The sequence below is a fragment of the Spermophilus citellus genome (assembly GCF_964194105.1).
Source record: "Spermophilus citellus genome assembly, chromosome: 15".
Classification (NCBI taxonomy): domain Eukaryota; kingdom Metazoa; phylum Chordata; class Mammalia; order Rodentia; family Sciuridae; genus Spermophilus; species Spermophilus citellus.
This window is the reverse complement of record NC_138195.1, coordinates 20,927,881-20,945,448: the sequence shown is the minus strand read 5'-3', so window position 1 is coordinate 20,945,448 and position 17,568 is coordinate 20,927,881. Positions and strand designations below refer to the sequence as shown.

The 17,568-nt window shown below is 35.3% G+C and overlaps 1 protein-coding gene across 2 annotated transcripts in view; it reads left to right on the top strand.

The window, feature by feature from the left end:
• Positions 1–17,568, top strand: part of PARG (poly(ADP-ribose) glycohydrolase) — a 119,749-nt gene that overhangs the window by 47,449 nt on the left and 54,732 nt on the right. For both annotated transcript variants that reach the window (XM_081268837.1, XM_081268836.1), the window contains exons 8-10: positions 4,974–5,066; positions 8,505–8,662; positions 15,974–16,053. In XM_081268837.1, coding sequence (XP_081124963.1) covers positions 4,974–5,066; positions 8,505–8,662; positions 15,974–16,053 — 331 coding nt within the window. The remainder of the gene's footprint in view (positions 1–4,973; positions 5,067–8,504; positions 8,663–15,973; positions 16,054–17,568) is intronic.

Here is a 17,568-nt window from a genome sequence, read left to right as displayed (position 1 = left end):
TTTTGTTAAAATGTGCCTAAAGATACTAATATGTTCAGGTCTAAGATCATGCTGATATTTTAAATTATGCATTTAAAATCAAGCAGTAGTTGAGTTGGCTATGTTCTCAGATGACCTTTTTTATATTCTCATTTGTGTTTCCAAAGCAGCATTGGATATAGCTGTTGACAGTTGTGAAGAAGTACCATGTAATAATGCTTCATTAAATAAATGAGATTGTGGGGCTGGGGTTGTGGCTCAGTGGTAGAGTGTTCACCTAGCACTTGCAAGGCCTTGGGTTTGATCCTCAGCACCACATAAAAATAAATAAATAAAATAAAGGTATTGTGTCCAACTACAACTAAAAAATAAATATTTTTAAAAAATGAGATTGTAAAGCTTGTCAGCAGAGGCATAGCAGCAGCTAGTCATGTGTCAGTTTTAAAAGACAAGGACAAGTAACCAAAGGAAAAGAAACCATCAGCATATTAAGACACTTGATTAAGTGTTATTAGGTTGAAATTTTTGAATAGGCATTTCTCACTATCCCTTCTGCTAAAACACAGTATAAAGAACAAATATAAGATGATTCTGAAATGTGGAGAGAAGGCTGAACTGCTAGGACTGTGGGACCCTGGTTTATAGTGCACTTAGCACAGGCCTAGTGAAGAGCCTGTACCCTCTCCACCCACCATATCAAGTTGTCTCCTCTGTCCTCCCTAGCATAGGCAGTGAAGGCCAACTGGGGAACCTGAATTTTCATATCCACTAGAAGTAATGGCTGCTATCCCTTTCTGTTGGCCAAGTATCACAGAAATTCTGCTTTATATATAAAAGATTTAAGTAAGATCCAAAGTCTCATAACATCATACCCCAAGTTTCCAAATTAAAAGTATGAATAAAAAATAATTCATCATCAAGAACTAGGAAAATCTCAACTGAAATGAGAAAAGAAAATGAATAGACACCAACTCTTGAGATAACACAGGTGTAAGAATTATCTTGTTAGGATTTTAAAGTAGCCACCACAGATATTTTAATGACAGTAGATTTCTCATCAGAAAACACGGGGACTGGAAAAAAGTAGCACAAAGCCTTTGAAGCACTAAAAGGCTTCCATGAGCAATTAATATCATGCTTGAAACAAACATAACAGAGTCCCAATAATAAATAAATGCTATGAACAACTAAGTGGAAATTTTAGAATTGAAAATTCCATTAACTGAAAAAAAATTAAAATGCTGTTTATGAATTCATTGGAGATTGGGCATAACAGGAAAGAACTGATCTGACTAACAGAGAGAAAAAGACAAAACAGAATAGTGTAGAGATCCGTGTGACTATAATAAAATTTCTAACCTTCATGTCATTAAAATACCAGAAAGAGAGGAGAAAGATAGTAGGACTGGAAAAATATTCAAAGAAAATATAGCTGAAAACTTTCAAAATTTGGCAAAACACATAAACCTGCAGATTCAGAAGTGGAGTGAACCCCATACTGGATAGACCCAAAGATATTCTCAGTAAGACATATCCTAGTCACATTTCTTTAAAAGCAAAGATAAAATCTTGAAAGCAGAAAGAGAAATGACATATTTTCAGAGTAAAAGGCAGCTTTATTTGTGTATTAGGCTGTTTTCCATTATTATTTAGCTTACAGTTCTGGAGGTTCAAAGATTGGCATTGGTTCAGCTCTGGTGAGGGTCCCTTTGGCTGTTTCACATGCAAATGAGCACTATGGGGGCAGTATATAAAGAGACCAGAGAGATCATAAGAAGCTAGAGAGACCAGGAAACAGCCTTATTTCTTTTATATAACAACTCTCTCAACTAACTCAGGGTCCCAGGAAAACTACATTAATAATCCCTTCTAAGGCTCACACTCTTAGTGATGTCCCAATAGGCTCAAGCTCCTGAAGGTCTTACTACTACAATGAGGACCATTCTCACAACCTGTGAACTCTTGGGGGACATACTTGAACCATATCCAAACCATAGCCATTTGTAATGCCCAAAACTGAAAGCAAGATGCTCCTCAGTTGGTGAAAGGCTTTACAAACTATATGGTATTTATATTATGGAATGCAATGACTAAGGATGAACTATTGATAATTGAAATTACTTGAATTAATCTCAAGGATACTATTCTGTATAAAAATATCAATTTGAAAGAAAACAAACTGATTTTATTTGTATAACATGACAGTTATAGAGATGGAAAACAATTTAGTGGTTGCTAAGGGTTAGGAAAAATGGGAGGAAGAAAATGAGTAATTATAAATGGGTAGTATGAGATCTTTATTGTAATGGAATACTTCTGTATCTTGATTTTGGTGATGGTTTACAAATATACACACATGATAAAATGGTATAGAATAATAAATATTGTACCATCATTAATTAACTTGTTTTGATTGTGTGGTATACTTGTATAAAATCTAATCATTGAGGGAAGCTGGGTGAGAGGTATACTGAACCTCTCTATACTATTTTTGCAACATCCTTTGAATCTATAATTACTTCAAAATAAGAAGTTTTAAAAAGCAAAAAGATAAGTTATATTCAGGAAGAGTTTGAGTATTTTAAACAAGTATTTTAATATATTAAAATGTATTTATATATTTTCAGATACAGGAAAGCAAATATTTAAAGTAGTAGAATGTCTTCTAAGTGTTTTGGGTTTTTTGTTTTTGTTTTTTTGCAGCACTGGGGATTGAATCAGGGACTTAGGCATGCATGCTAGGCAAGCACTCTACCACCAGCTACTTACCCAGCCCTTTCTTGAAATCTTACTCTGAGACAGGGTCTTGATAAATTGCTCAAACTGGTCTTGAACTTATGTTCCTCTTGCCTCATCCTCCTAAGTATCTGGGATTACAGCATGCACCACTACATCCGGCCTAGCCTTTATTTTTATCAGAATTAAAGAGGTTTATTGTGAAGAGGCAATCATGTTGACTACTATGAACTCCTTTTGTTTTTGTTTTTTATAATGTGTTGACTTCCCTTTAAGAATTTAGGTCTTAGCATAAATTCCCATTTCCCCATCACCACTAGTATAAGCCTTACTGCTGCCTCCTCATTTTTCCACCCTAATTATCACATTCCTATTTTTTTCAATAGAATGTTGTAAACACTATTTATTTCTGGGCTATGATTGCTTTTCTTCTTTTGTACAACTTTTTATTTTCCCCTAAAGTAACAGTTGTCTCATGTTCGCTTGCTTACAAAGATGGAAATTTTTAATTTATTTCATTTCAAATTATGATATGGGAATTGTGATTTTTAACTTCCCAGGTATACCTAGAAAGGGAAAATTCTAAGATCATAAGAAACCTCATTGTTTCCTACCTGGTAAAGTTACATTTTGGTATATACTATATGCTTTGAAGTAATTAGTGTAGCTTTTATTGTGATTGCTTTAACTTATAAGCTTCTAAAGTTCAATGGGTCTTTTAGAGCTTCTGAGAGAGTCATTGGTTGTCTAGCAGTTTTCACTTGGAGTAGTCAAGGGCAGAATGTTCTCTTTTTCATTTACAAGTATTGTATTTGATAATTAAGGTTGATGTGAAATGCCGCAGTCTGGCTGGGCACAATTCAGGAGCCACTTGTCAAAAGAAATGAACTTTATTTTTAGAACCACACACACCAAACAAAACAGCTCCTCAGGAAAAACCTTCAGAGCCCAACTGCCACCACCGGCTTCCCACAAGCCTCTCTCAACCACAAGCCTCTCCCCCTCCCACAATCCTCCTGCTCTTGAGGCCGATCGGCTGGGTCACATGGGCGGAGCCAAAAAAGTCTGAAAGGGCGGGGAAACAGCCCAATGAGCACCACCGCAGAGGAGCCAATCAGCTAGAAGTTGCTGGGGCCGCTGTGAGCCAATCATCAGCTGGCAGTCTGAAAGTTTGCTGGGGCCCCTTCGGCTGTGGCTCTCAACATCTCCCCCTCTCTGTTTAAACAACAAGAATGTGGCTTAGGGACCCTGCCTGCCTTAGGTTGTCCAATAGTACATATGGTCCTTAACCGTTATCGGATGAGCTGACCTCAAGGCATCAGCCTCCTGTCTTAGGTTGGTACCATTGCAATTGGATCTTACCCGTCACTGACTACCGGTCCAGTATACAGCCACACCTGTGGAGAGGTTTTTGTACCAGCAGGGCGGTGAGGTTCTTTGCCTCACCTCTGTTGGCCCCCAAATTTTAGCTGAACGATCATGACAAGCAGAAGGGAGGAAGATACACCAAGCCAATTGACGGCTCCTTTTGGAAAAATTGTACCACCGATGACATCATCAGCAAAAATACCCCAACACTACCACAAGTCGATGCACCAACAGATAGTTCACAATGCATATAAGTGATACATAGTCCAGGCAAGTTCTGCAAGCATTTCAGTGATGGCTATTGCAGAAGCTGTAGATTGGTTTTATCTTTGTCTTCACCGGCACTGGGATGAAGATAGGAATTCTGGCAATAATGGCTAAAGAAAAAATTAACATTCCAGAAGGCACTAAAAAAAACAATTTTCTTAACAATTTACATTATCTTGAAGAGAATTATTAAATTTAATGAAAAGGAAAGGTGAAAGTAAACAAACAGATCTGTTAACCTCCTTTTTTGTTCACATATTAAAACAATCCTCAACAGTTGTTTACCCAATTTAAATTAAACCATTTATGAGCCAATCATCAGCTGGCAGTCTGAAAGTTTGCTGGGGCCCCTTCGGCTGTGGCTCTCAACAGTGAAAGATACTTGATTTGGGGGATATTTGTTTTGGGGGCGCATTAAGGTATATTATATATAAAAAGAAAGAAATTTGTAAGTTTATTGGTACTTTAGTTAGTGTGATTCTACATGTGTTTGGTAGTGATGATAACGTCTTATTATGGGCTTTCATGAAAAATAAATTAGTAATTTTATAACAAATATTTGTTCATTGGTTATTACCCAGTTTATTATTATTATTCACATAACATGTTTTGTTGGTTTTCAGGTACTTGAAGAAGCAGAAGCTCAACATTTATACCAATCCATTTTGCCTGATATGGTGAAAATTGCACTCTGTCTGCCAAATATTTGCACCCAGGTTAGTGAATTTAACTTCCTCACTTAGTCTTTTTTTTTTTTAATTTTGTAGTTGTAGGTGGACAGCATGTCTTTGTTTATTTTTTCTTTTTAATGTGATCCTGAGGATCGAATCCATTGTCTCTTTACCACTAAGCTACAATCCCAGCCCCTTTGTAGCTTTCTTAAGACTTACAGTTGGATGTTTTTAAAATTCTCATGGTCAACGTCAGAAGAATGGTAAAGAGAAAGGTGAGGAACAGTTTCTTCCCAAGAATATGATAATTTTGCTATGTTAAGGGAAAGGTTAGAGGCTAGAATGAATACTACAAAATGACATTAAAGATGCAGTGTTCAATTTTTGAGCTTCAGTTTACATTGTGGACATTTGTTTACTTAGACTTCTTTTCCTCTTTTTGTTTAAACAGTCTCTGTCTTTAAAAAAATTAATCATTATTTCAAAGTATAATAATAGAATTGGGATATTTTATTTTCAAAACAGCTTAATACTATACACTCCTTTACTGTCCTCTAAAGTGATATATTGTTAAACCAATGAGTTTATGGTACTTTTTTTAAAAAATAATTCATTATTGCTTTATTTTGTTTGGAATGTATTAATTAGATATTATTGCTACATAACAGAATACCTCAATAGTGTCTTAAAACAATTCACATGTATCATCTCAGTTTTTATTGGTCATGAGTTTAGGAGCAGCTTAGCTGAAAAGCTGTGGCTCAGAGTCTCTCTTGTAGTTAATAGTCAGGATGTTGGCCAAGGCTATGGTTTTGTAAAGACTCAACTGGGGCTAGAAGGCCCACTTAGTCGGCTTACTCACATGGCTGGTGGCAGGATGAGTTCATGTGGACCTTTCTGTTTGGTTACTAGGTATCCTCTTCTAAGAGAGAGACTGAGGAAGCTGTAGTACCTTTTTGACAAAGTTTCCCAGAGTACCCAGTGTTGCTGCCACTAGTTTTCTACTTATTAGTATCTGGTCACTAAATCTAAAACATACTCAAGGATAGGGGCTTTTCACTTTTTAAAGGGAAAAGTATCAAAATATCGAAGAATTCATGAACATATTTTCAGCCCTACATAGAAGATTGTCATTTTGTTCTTCATTTTTCTTCCCGTGTTTCTCACAATAGTGGCTTGAATTTGCCTTTGTCTTTTATTTTTTGGATAGCCCCCCAAAAATTTTTGCTAGATGCTAGCAGGATTCTTTAATACTGTTACTCCCACAGGGCCCTATGAACATTGTGGGTTGAAATGTTTCTGATTGTGTGGGATGCCCTGTCCCATAGCACACCTCAAAATCATAAGCATAGTCATTGGAAGAACCCTAAACTATCCACACCTGTCCAGATGTCTACTTGGGACCATGCCATCTTCAGTAGAAAACCAGTGAATGTTTTCAGCCTGCCACAGTTATTAGCATTTAACTCAGATGTTTTCAGGGCTATATAACTTTAATTTACCTCAGTAATACATTGTGTTTAAATTAAATTTTATGCCCAGTGTGGTGGTACATACCTATAGTCCCAGTTATTTGGGAGGTTGAAGCCAGCTGGGCAATTTAGCAAACCCTGTCTCAAAATAAAAAAATCAAAATGAACTGGGGATATAGCTCAGTGGTAGAATGCTACTGAGTTCAATTCTTAGTATTACCACACACACACAAAAAAAAAGTTTTACATTAGACAAGAATTTTATTTTTTCTCTCTCCAAAGGGAATTGAATCCAGGGAGCTCTGCTTCTGAGTTATATCCTTAGCACTTTTTAATTTATATTTTGAAACAGGGTCTCGCTAAGTTTCAGAGACTGGCCTTGAACTTATAATCCTCCTGCCTCAGCCTCCTGAGTAAATGGGATTATAAATATGTGCCACTAAGCCTGACTGAAGGAAATACTGTTTAAAACAACTTTTCTTAGTGCTTCTCTTGGAAATTGTTTGGTTATATTCTTGTTTATTCATTTTCTGTTCTCTCCTTTCCTTACTTTGTAAAATCTCTCATTACCTTATAGCTTTTGACTTTACTTTTTTCCCTCTGAGGCTTTCTTGCCTTTTACCAGCAGAGCATAGTTTATCCTGTAGCACTCAAATATACTTCCCACATTGTTTTTATTTTATGTCTTTACTTTATATTCTCCTTGAAGAGAGATCCTTTTTTGGGGGGAGTCTTTTTTTAATTTTTGGAACTGGGGATTGAACTCAGGGGCACTTGACCGCTGAGCCACATCCTCAGTCTTTTTTTGTATTTTATTTAGAGACAAGGTCTCACTGAGTTGCTTAGTGCCTTGCTTTTTTGCTGAGGCTGGCTTTGAACTCATGATCCTCCTGCCTCAGCCTCCTGAGCTATAGGATTACAGGCATGTGCCACTGCGCCTGGCCTCTTTATGGGTCTTGTGTGGTGTTCAGTTAAATGCTTTTTAAATTCAGTGTGTAGTTCATAATCAACTGTATCTATCCTTTAGGCATGAATCACTTCACTTCTCCCTCATGCTATAGGACACAAAGTTTCTATTTTTCATTTAATGACATATTTGTGATTCAAAAACATCTAAATTTGTAAGCAATAATAAGTCACTGGGTAGAACAAATCAATTCATGGCTCCCAGCTTTTTCTCCTGGATGAAAACAACTTTGTTCTTCCAATAAGCTGGAAGTTTGTCTTTGGTTGTACTGGTGTATCTTTTACAAACATTTAGACATTTAAAAATAGAATAAAATACACTGAATATAATCCTCAGGTCCTATGGATTGTATTGATAGTGGAAGTCAATGAATTTGGGTTTGGTGCAAGTAGAAGACATTTTAGACATAAAATATTTGAAAGAAAAATGTTCTATTGTATATTTCTTGATTTGGGATGTTTGATTATATAAGAAATGCCTATCTTGTTATAAATTATACATAAGTTTTGCATGTTCTATTAATTTCTTTAATAAAATTGTATTTGGATCTCATAAAGAAATTCTCATTTGTACGATGTGATTTAGAATAAGAGGAACTGTGTTTTCAATTATTTTCCTTAAGTCATTTTATTAGGAATAAGAAATATTGCTCTGACAATTTTTTTGTATAAGAATAATATTTAATTTATGTAATAATACCTAAATTCAGTGTATTTTTTTGTTTTATCTTTTGTTTTAATTTTTTATTACATGGGTAATGTTTTTCTACTTACTTGGTTAAGCACTCTAGTTAAGTAATGTTTTGTGTTCTTTTCACTATCATTGTTATTGGTTAGAAATCTGTAGTTTGTCAAACAACTACATTTTTTCAATCATCCCTGATAAGCAGCCCTTGGCTTTAACAATATTGTTGATTTAAGGATTCAGGAGTGGCCTGAAATTATTCCTGCCTTAATTTAGCAAATGCAATTTGGTGTTTCTGCCTTCAAAATTGCTAAACTAATTATTGCTTTTCTTGTCTGTATTTTTTGTTTCCTCCATCAGCCAATACCACTCCTGAAACAGAAGATGAATCATTCCATCACAATGTCCCAGGAACAGATTGCCAGTCTTTTAGCTAATGCTTTTTTCTGCACATTTCCCCGACGAAATGCTAAAATGAAATCGGAGTATTCTAGTTACCCAGACATTAACTTTAATCGGTATGTTTTCAGAACACTTCTTTAACAGTGAAATAGAGAAGAGTGAAAGGAACAATAATTTTGAATAATTTGCCATGGGCTAAGCATTTTATGTACAATTATCTGATTTCATCTTTACTAAGAGTTAAGTGATGTTTTTACCATTTTGCAGGCAAGATAATTAAAGTTCATAGAGGTAAAGAACTTGATTGGGATCCAGGAGCCAATAAGTCACGGAACTGAGATTTCATCTCAGTATTACAATGCCCATGTCCTTTCCACCTTCTCAGATTATCTTCCTCATCTGAATACTCTGGATTCCACATGCCTTAGTTTGACTATTCACAGGAATATTTATTGTACTTTATATTCCTTATATGCTGAAATAATATTAAAGTGGGAGTGAAAGTCATTTCTGTAAAGATCTTGTAAGGAGTATAAAATCATGAGGCTTGAAAAATATACTTAAAATGAAAAGTGACTTTGACACGATTATCAATGTAATATTTTTTAATGGAAGACAAATGTACAAATGATTTTTGACTAAATTAGCACATTATGAAAGTGTTGATAAAGCTTCAGATTTTGTCAGTTTTCCCAAGTGAGAATAAGGCATCTTCTTAGCAAATGAATATCATTTTTCCCATCCCTCCCATTCTCTGATCCATTATCCTCCAAGTCTTTTTTCTTTCTTCATTTGAGCATTATCTTTATGGTATCTATGAACAGAATGTGAATTTTCTTCCCTAATACCTAATGGGTCTTCAGAAAATTGTTGTGTGTTCCTCTTTTCCATTAGGTTGTGTATAATGCCTTCCTCCGCCACCTTTGATCACCCATCTCCCAACCCTGAGGGTGGATCAGTGTGGGTAGTGTGCCAAGTAGGAGGTATGGTCATGGAACAAACCAAAAAGTCATTTTCGTCTTACATACTGTTTTTGTTTTAAACATGGCATGGTGCAGTAACCATTTATTTTAATTTGCCTTTTAAATGAACTTAAAAAAAAAAACACACTTTTTTAAACCAATGTTAGACTTACAGAAAAGTTACAAAAATACCCAGAATTCCTGTATGCAACTCCACCTAGTTCACCTTATGTTAACATCTTTTGTAACCATAGTTAAATGATGAAAATCAGTAAATTAACATTTGATGTCTGTTAACTGAACTACCAACCTTACTTACATTCTGCCAGTTTTTCTACTCCTTTTTTTCTATTCCAGGATTATGCCCAGCATCCCATATTGCATTTGTTTTCTTGATCTCCTCCAACCTGTTCCTTAGATTTTTATTTTCTTTTATGACTTTGATACTTTGGAAGGCTACTTATTAGTTATTTTGTAGAATGTTTTGTATTTCGCTGATATTCTTTCACAAATAGAATGAGGTCATACATTTTGGGCAGAAATACCACAGAAATATCTTGTGTTCTTAGTGCATCACTTTAGTGGGCTAATGATTCATCTTAGCACTGGTGATCAGCTTAAGGTAATGTCTGCTGGGTTTTTCCACTGTAAAGGCACTCTTACAAGGAAGAACTGTCCCTTTTACTATCAAAATGGATTCATTGATATTACAATCATTATTCATTTTTGCTGCTAAAATTTTTCTAGCTCTGGCTATTAGGGCTCCTTCAGGACTTTTCTTTGACAAGTCCCCATTCTTGTTTTGAGCATTACCTTTTTTTCTGGACTCAAAATATTCTAGGTTTATCCTATATTTTCTGTGTCCCAGTCCTGGAATCAACCATTTTCCCAAAGATCCATGACTCCTTTTGTTACTGAAAAGTAAGGATGCAGTTTTGAGAAAAAGGAAAAAGAAGTTTTGTTGCTTTGCTATGACATATAATAATTGCAAATATTCCTATGCTTTTAGTTTGAGCACTTTGAAGGATATTTGAAATTAGATTTCCTTAGATCACAGGTTGCAAAACTTGGAATGCAACTTTATAGAGTTGTTAGTTTCCATGAGGATGCTAACTTTGAATTAGCTCTTAGGAATGCTGCCTCTTATCCAATTATATCTCATCAGCTTGGATATTGGAGGCTTGACTTTTTTTGGTTTTGGTTTTTTTATTTTTTTTCCATTTCTCTCCTGCTTTTTATTACTTATAGTATTATAAACCAGTTATTATACTTTTGTTATCAAAAGCTCAGTCCTTGTCCCAGATGCCAATCCTATAACAAGGACATGGTTTTGACAAAAAAGAAAAAGATGTTTATTGCTTTGCTAGCAAAGGAGAAGCACAGGGGACTCCTGTCCCAGAGGCTGTGATTCTGCCCATCAGGGGAATGGGGGGCTTTTAAAGAGGTGATTCAAAGGCTATATTCCACTTGTTATTTATCAGAATTGCAATTCACTTGTTGATTTGGGGAGATAGTCATTTCTGGTGCCATTCTCAATGTCTGAATACTTAGTTCCTATGGTGGGTGTGTGCTCTGTCTAGGATGGAGAAGAAAGGCAATCCTGTTTCCCCAGAGATTAGAGAGGGGGAGAGATTAGGGAAGAGAGGGAGAAAGGAAGAGAACAAAACATTTTTTAAAAAAAAATAAGTCACAGTGGCAGAGCAGCAAGGGCTACAAGCAGAGCATAAGATGGACCACTGTTAAATTTTCATAACCAACTAAACTCCGACAGGGAAACTCTAGGGCTTCTTGGCAATGGTGATTTTATCTTTTTCATTGTTCATGGTGATTTATCCTGAAGACTAAGCAGATCGGCCAAGTGTACCTGTTAGGCTTGATGAAAAACAAGGCTCAGCCATTTTTCTTAAGGAAAGAAATATAGATTAGAACAGTGTAAGCACTTTATGCAAATGTATATTGACTTTTTGCTGGGTATTATATAATATCTTATTTTACCCCAAGTACCTCAGTTTACTTGACATTAACTGAAATCTTCTAGCTTGAGAATATTTCCCAATAATAATAGATAATATTTGTTAAGCATTTACCATGTGCTAATCACTGTTAAATTATTTCATACTTAATCCTCACATCAACTTTAAATTAGGTATTGATTAGTTGTTGTTATTTCCATTTTTCAGATTAGAGGAGATGGAGGATTAGAGAAGGTAGGTTACTTTCACCAAGTTAACACAGTAACTGGTAAAATTTAGATTCAACTCAAGAAATAGTCTGCTTCTAAAAGCAGTGTCCCTTAACCACCCTCTTATACAGCTCCCTTTGAATGAACAGAATTACTACTTCTTGAACCTTAGTGAAAAGCCTAATGGATGTTTTTTTGAATAGCAGAATACTGAAAATGAATTAAAGCAGGTAGGCCCGTGATAATCTTATAATTGTTGTAGGAACTCCTTAGCAGCCGGGCTTTTATAAGATGGGATGTGTTTTAATGGATCTAAACTAAACAATAGGAATGATATTGATGGCTCACTTTGATTCTATCTATGGAAGTTTTTAGGTAGGGAAGCTTCTTACTATTAAGGTTCATGGTAAGTAAGGGACTTGTCAAGAGAACCAGGACTTGAACACTGCCTTCTGCTCAAACTCAAGTGCTTTTCATTATATCTCATTGCCTTTTAAGAGCAGAATGCTCTGAGAGCACTTCAGAAATAGAAGACAACCCCAAATTCCCTTTTCATGTGGCTTAAAAGATCAAGTACCTAATCTAATGAGCTATTTGGTAATCTAATTATATAGCATTTTGTTGTTATTGTGTGTTCTTTTTTGTATAATTTCTATTAAAATGAGTCATTTTGGGCAGTTCAGAGGTGTGTGTGTGTGTGTGTGTGTGTGTGTGTGTGTGTGTATGAGTATATTTAATCTCAAATGAGTTATAGTAGCTAGTTGATTGAATAAGAAAAATGGCAAGAGTGGTGGAAGGCTGACGTCAATAAATTGAATAAGTCTTCCCTTTTTATTTATTGTTGTGTTCTTCCAGACCTGCTTAGTTATGTTAAATACCCCTGACCTTTTCCCCTGCTTGCCTTTCAGGGCCTAAACATTCATATAAAGGCTTCCAATGTGATTAGCATTGATGCTTCTGAGATTACATGGAAACTAGATGGTCAGAGATAAATTGTGGGTCTCTGCAGTGGTCAGCCCAGGAGGCTTTTACATCTGCCTTCCCTGCATTGAAAATGCTGCTGGAGCCATATGGCAGAGTGCCTCACAGAAGAGCCAGAAATGACTTTCTGGCTGGGTCCCACATTATCACTTGCTTCTATTTTAAAGTGGAGGTTATAGTACTTTAGTTTTGATTTACTATATACTAATGGAATTAATCCTTTACTTAAAATGGCGTGGGTATGTGTGTCTAGAATTCAATTCCAGTAATGTTATCAATATTCCATCCAGGGAAAGATTTTATTAAACTGTGTTTCTCTTTATAAATATGAAAAGAAGGTACCAATTAATAAGTTTCTGACCTTTGATTGACTTCTTCCCTTGAAAATGCAAAATGTTTTGTTTAGAAAAAGAGTCTGGTTGCCTAACTGGCCTTTTCTGTTTCTTTTAAAAATAATTTGTAATTCTGAGTTAGTGAAATGCTAGAGAATCTTCCCTACATGCATAGGGTTGTTAGTGGCCTGGTTTGTGTGCATATTTATATACATGCTGCCAAGTCAAAATCACCTCCAAATATATATTCCCAAAACTAAAAATCTAAATTAAGAGAAAGGTGTTGGGAAGTTAAAAACTCAGATGATGCTTCGTTTTTCTCAGTTTCCCCCCAACCTCTCTGTGAGTATCTGTATCTCATAGGCTCCCTCTTTCTCCATCCCCATTTACATCAGACTTGATTTGCCTTCCCCCATCATCTTGTCTTCCAAGCTTAGACGCTTTGTTTTCTCCCTCCTGCTCCAACAGTTTCTCATATTATGTATGAGAACATCACTCTTGTGATGACTTTCATTAATGCTTGTTGCCTATGTATTTCTGTTTTCACTTGTTGCATAATAAGATAATGTTTTATTTAGATGGCTATACATAGTTCTTTGAAATGTCATAATAAGCCAAGTCTGAGAATTATCATAAGGATTTAAACCTGCTTTATCTTCTCTGAATTTATCTTCACCCCCTCCACCCAGCCCCCCAAACACAGTTCTTGGCTCAGATGGGAAAGCATATTTTGGTTACATTATGATTTGAAATTAGACATAGAGCAGTAAATAATTGTAATACATTGATATTCTCCTTGATTTGTTCCTTTAAGATTTGGACTAGTAAAGTGACACTCATTTGTAGTGATATAACATCAATATGATATTCTAGGAAAGTCCATATCACCAGGGTAATAAATCTGCAGTCCCAAGACAATCCTGAGGTTAACAATTTGTCATCATGGTTGTGAAATATGTGGACTTTTATGAAATTTTACAAACAGCTGATTCATACACAGAAGCTAGGGACACTTTCTTTTTGTGGTTTGGGGAATTATTTCTTAAGGGCAGCAGCCATTTTGTCTTCTCTCTGCAGTAGTTCTATTGGAGAAGAACTTTTCCCTCTTAATTGAATTATGCAATATATCAATTCATCTGTAGAAAAAGGTAGTGACTGCTTTTTGTATTCATACTGCTACCATCTATAAGTAATAAGCCTAGAAAAGGATTTTGCAGTGAAGCCTAAAGTATTCATTTAGTAAATCATATTTATTGGTATAGGATGTTTAATTAAACTGCCAAGTGCCTTCTTCATTTTGACTATCATTTTGATTTAAACAAACTATACACTGGTTGACATACTGCAGAAGAAATCAAGCTGAAACCTGTACTCTCAAAGAGCCTATTTTCAGCTGCCAACTGCATTTTAAATATGAGTCTTTAATATTTTAAATTCTTTAAATGAGTAAAAATTATCACATAAGCATCTTTGAACTATTTTTAAAAATAGATTACATTTTAGGTTAGGTTAAAATGCTACCCAACATGAGTATTCTTTTTAGGAAATACTCATATAAATTCTTTTGCCAGAAGTTGACCCTGAATACAGATTTCAGATCCTTGTAAACAGGATCATTTGAAATCCGCATTTCCTTCCCTTTTCTTAATTCATTTCAATTGCTCAGTAGGATTTTTTCATGAAATTATTTTTCCTTCTCTGCATAGTTACATAAGCTTGCTCTTCTAATCATGAAAAATGTTACCTATTTCAGCACTTATTAAAGTGAACTTTTACTTGAAGGGTTTCTGGTTTTAAAGTCAGAGTATATGACTAGAGGCAGAGAATCCTCATCATTTATAGCCAATGAATTTTCCTGTAATTTTTAAATGCCTTTGGAAAGCTAGATTTTATTCCCAAAAGCCTCCTTTTGTGTGAGAAATCTTTTAGAGAACTACTTATTCAGGTCATATGCTTCTAAAGTCCTGCTTTTCTTTCCTCAGGACAAATTGAATTATGTTACCAATAACAATGCCACATCATTTCAAAGAAAACCAAATTAAGTAGTGCAAATCTAGGTTGCTGTAAACTGGAAAACATAGGCACTGTTTTGGTAACCAAGCAAAGGATCTATATTAGTCAGCTCTAATTGCCATAACAAATACTATAGCTTGTGTGGCTTAAAGACAAAAATTGATTTTCTTTGAATTCTGAAGGCTAGACATCCCAGACTGAGGTGCTAATGAATTCTGTTCCAGATGAGGACTCTCAATCTTGTCTTATAGACTATTGCCTTCTCACCTTATTCTCACATGGCAGAGAGTCCAGGTGTCTCCCCCTCTTCTTATGAGGACCCCAGTTCTATAAGATTAGGGCTGTACTCTATGACCTTATTTAAACCTTTACCACCTCTTCAGAGGCCCTATCTGCAAATAAAGCCACATTGGGAATTCCAGCTTCAACATATGAGCATTGGGAGGGCGCATTTATCTATAGCAAGATCTGCTTAATTACCAAAAATTGTACATTCAGTCGCCAGTCTCTTGTCATACCTATGTCTCTCCCCTCCATCATATTCCCTTCACTTCACTACTCAAATGTGGATTTTTTTTAGATATTTTTGTTCAGTTATATAACTGCTTAATATTATTATTCAATATTATAAAATAATTATGTGCCACAGGGAACATGCTGTGCAATAACTGACTGGCTACGCTTGACCTTGGGAGACTAGATGGTACCTTTTCCCAGGAGGAAAATGGATTGGACAAGTGGGTGGGTAGAGAGTACTGGCTGATTCCAACAGTTTTCAGGGAGCCTGGGTATAGTGGATTTTAGTCCTCTCCAGATGCCCTTTTATCAAATCTGTTTTCTAGTTCTTTGCCATTACCTTCTGGAAGGTGATTACATAGTAGCAATATAAGTTTAAGTACTTTGTGAATTATTAAGGCATTTTTAAACCAATCCTCTTTTATTTTTGGTCTCTTCCAGGTTGTTTGAGGGACGTTCATCAAGGAAACCAGAGAAGCTTAAAACACTTTTCTGTTACTTTCGAAAAGTCACAGAGAAAAGTAAATTCCTTTCATTCTTCTTATAATTTTTCTTACTGATGAGTACAGTTCAAAATCAAGTGACATGTGAAGAACATTTGTGTTTAAAGTATTCCTTACTGCCCCAAATACATTTGAACAGTAGTGATTCAATGTTATAACCTTGATTTTATGCATGTTATGGATACATATAAATGTGTACTATGAGTGTGCATGGGTTCTATGTACTCTGAACTCACCCATATACTATAAAACCTGCAATATACATGAAGGAATTTTTATGAGTAAAAATAATAAATTAATACTTTTAAAAGAAAGTATATTGAACAGGAAATATATATTGGATGCTGTTTATTTAAAGAAGCATTAACTAGTTGAACTTCATTTGTAAAGGCCAATTAGTTCATTGTTTCCTATTCATTCATCTCTTTTGCTTCCCCCAATCCCTTTGTAGAGTTCTTGTAAAACTGGATTGTAAGTGTTTACATGTCTTTCTGCTTCTATTGGACCATATTTACTAGAACTGGATGCCCAGACTGACCTGAGGCAACAACAGTAAATGTCCAACAAATGCTGGCAATGACTATCTGATAGTGGACAATATTACTACTCTTACCTCAGGAACTAAATGACATGACCAAGTTTAATACGTCTATGGTTCAGTTTCTCATCTATGAAATAAAATAATAATGATAATTACCTCACAGAATAGTTGGGATATTAAACAAGCATATATATGCTTAAAGTGCTACCTTTAATGCAAGTTGATAATAAAGGAAACCAGAACACCTCATAAGTTTCCTTTTGCTAAATTTTCCTTTTTCTAAATCTAAGTAAGTAATTCAAAGTTTACTTTTCTGTCTTGGGTATCAAGTCATATATACCTTCTCTGAAAGCCAATTTTCTTTGTGAGCTTTAGGATTTCAAATACTCTGAGGAAAAGCAAATTATTTGTTATTGTTTTTAATTTGCATTAGAATGTATGTGCCATCATAAATCTTGGGAATTAGGTTGAAGAAATAAACTATAATTAGACATTTTATTTCTGGCTTTTTCACTGTACATGATAATTTAGGTCTCTGTAGAAATAAAATGAAATGTTGCTATAGGTTTTCAACATGTAGCACTAGTAATCTAAGGAAGATATGATAAAGGGACTTAAAGAAATTTGCTACAGCATGATTAGTTGTATTGAGGTCCAGAGCCTACTGAATAGAGGCTTTAATCATCATAGATGGTGGGAAGTGCCATCACATTATAGACGTCTAAGAATGAGAAAGCACTCAGGCTTGGGGAATCTGTTAGGAAACCTGTTGCACAAAGCATCAAAGTTCTGGCCCTTGATCAAGGATAAATGAAAAATTAACATGGCTGTGAAGAAAAGGGATAATAAAGAAACTTGTAAGTCCCAACTTTATCACTGCATTGGGGGACTCGTGAGAATTTTATATCTGAGAATTTGAACCACAGACCGCAAGTATCATGTCTGGAGTCCTATCACCAGTGTGGTATGTAAAGGCCGACAACAGAGGTTTT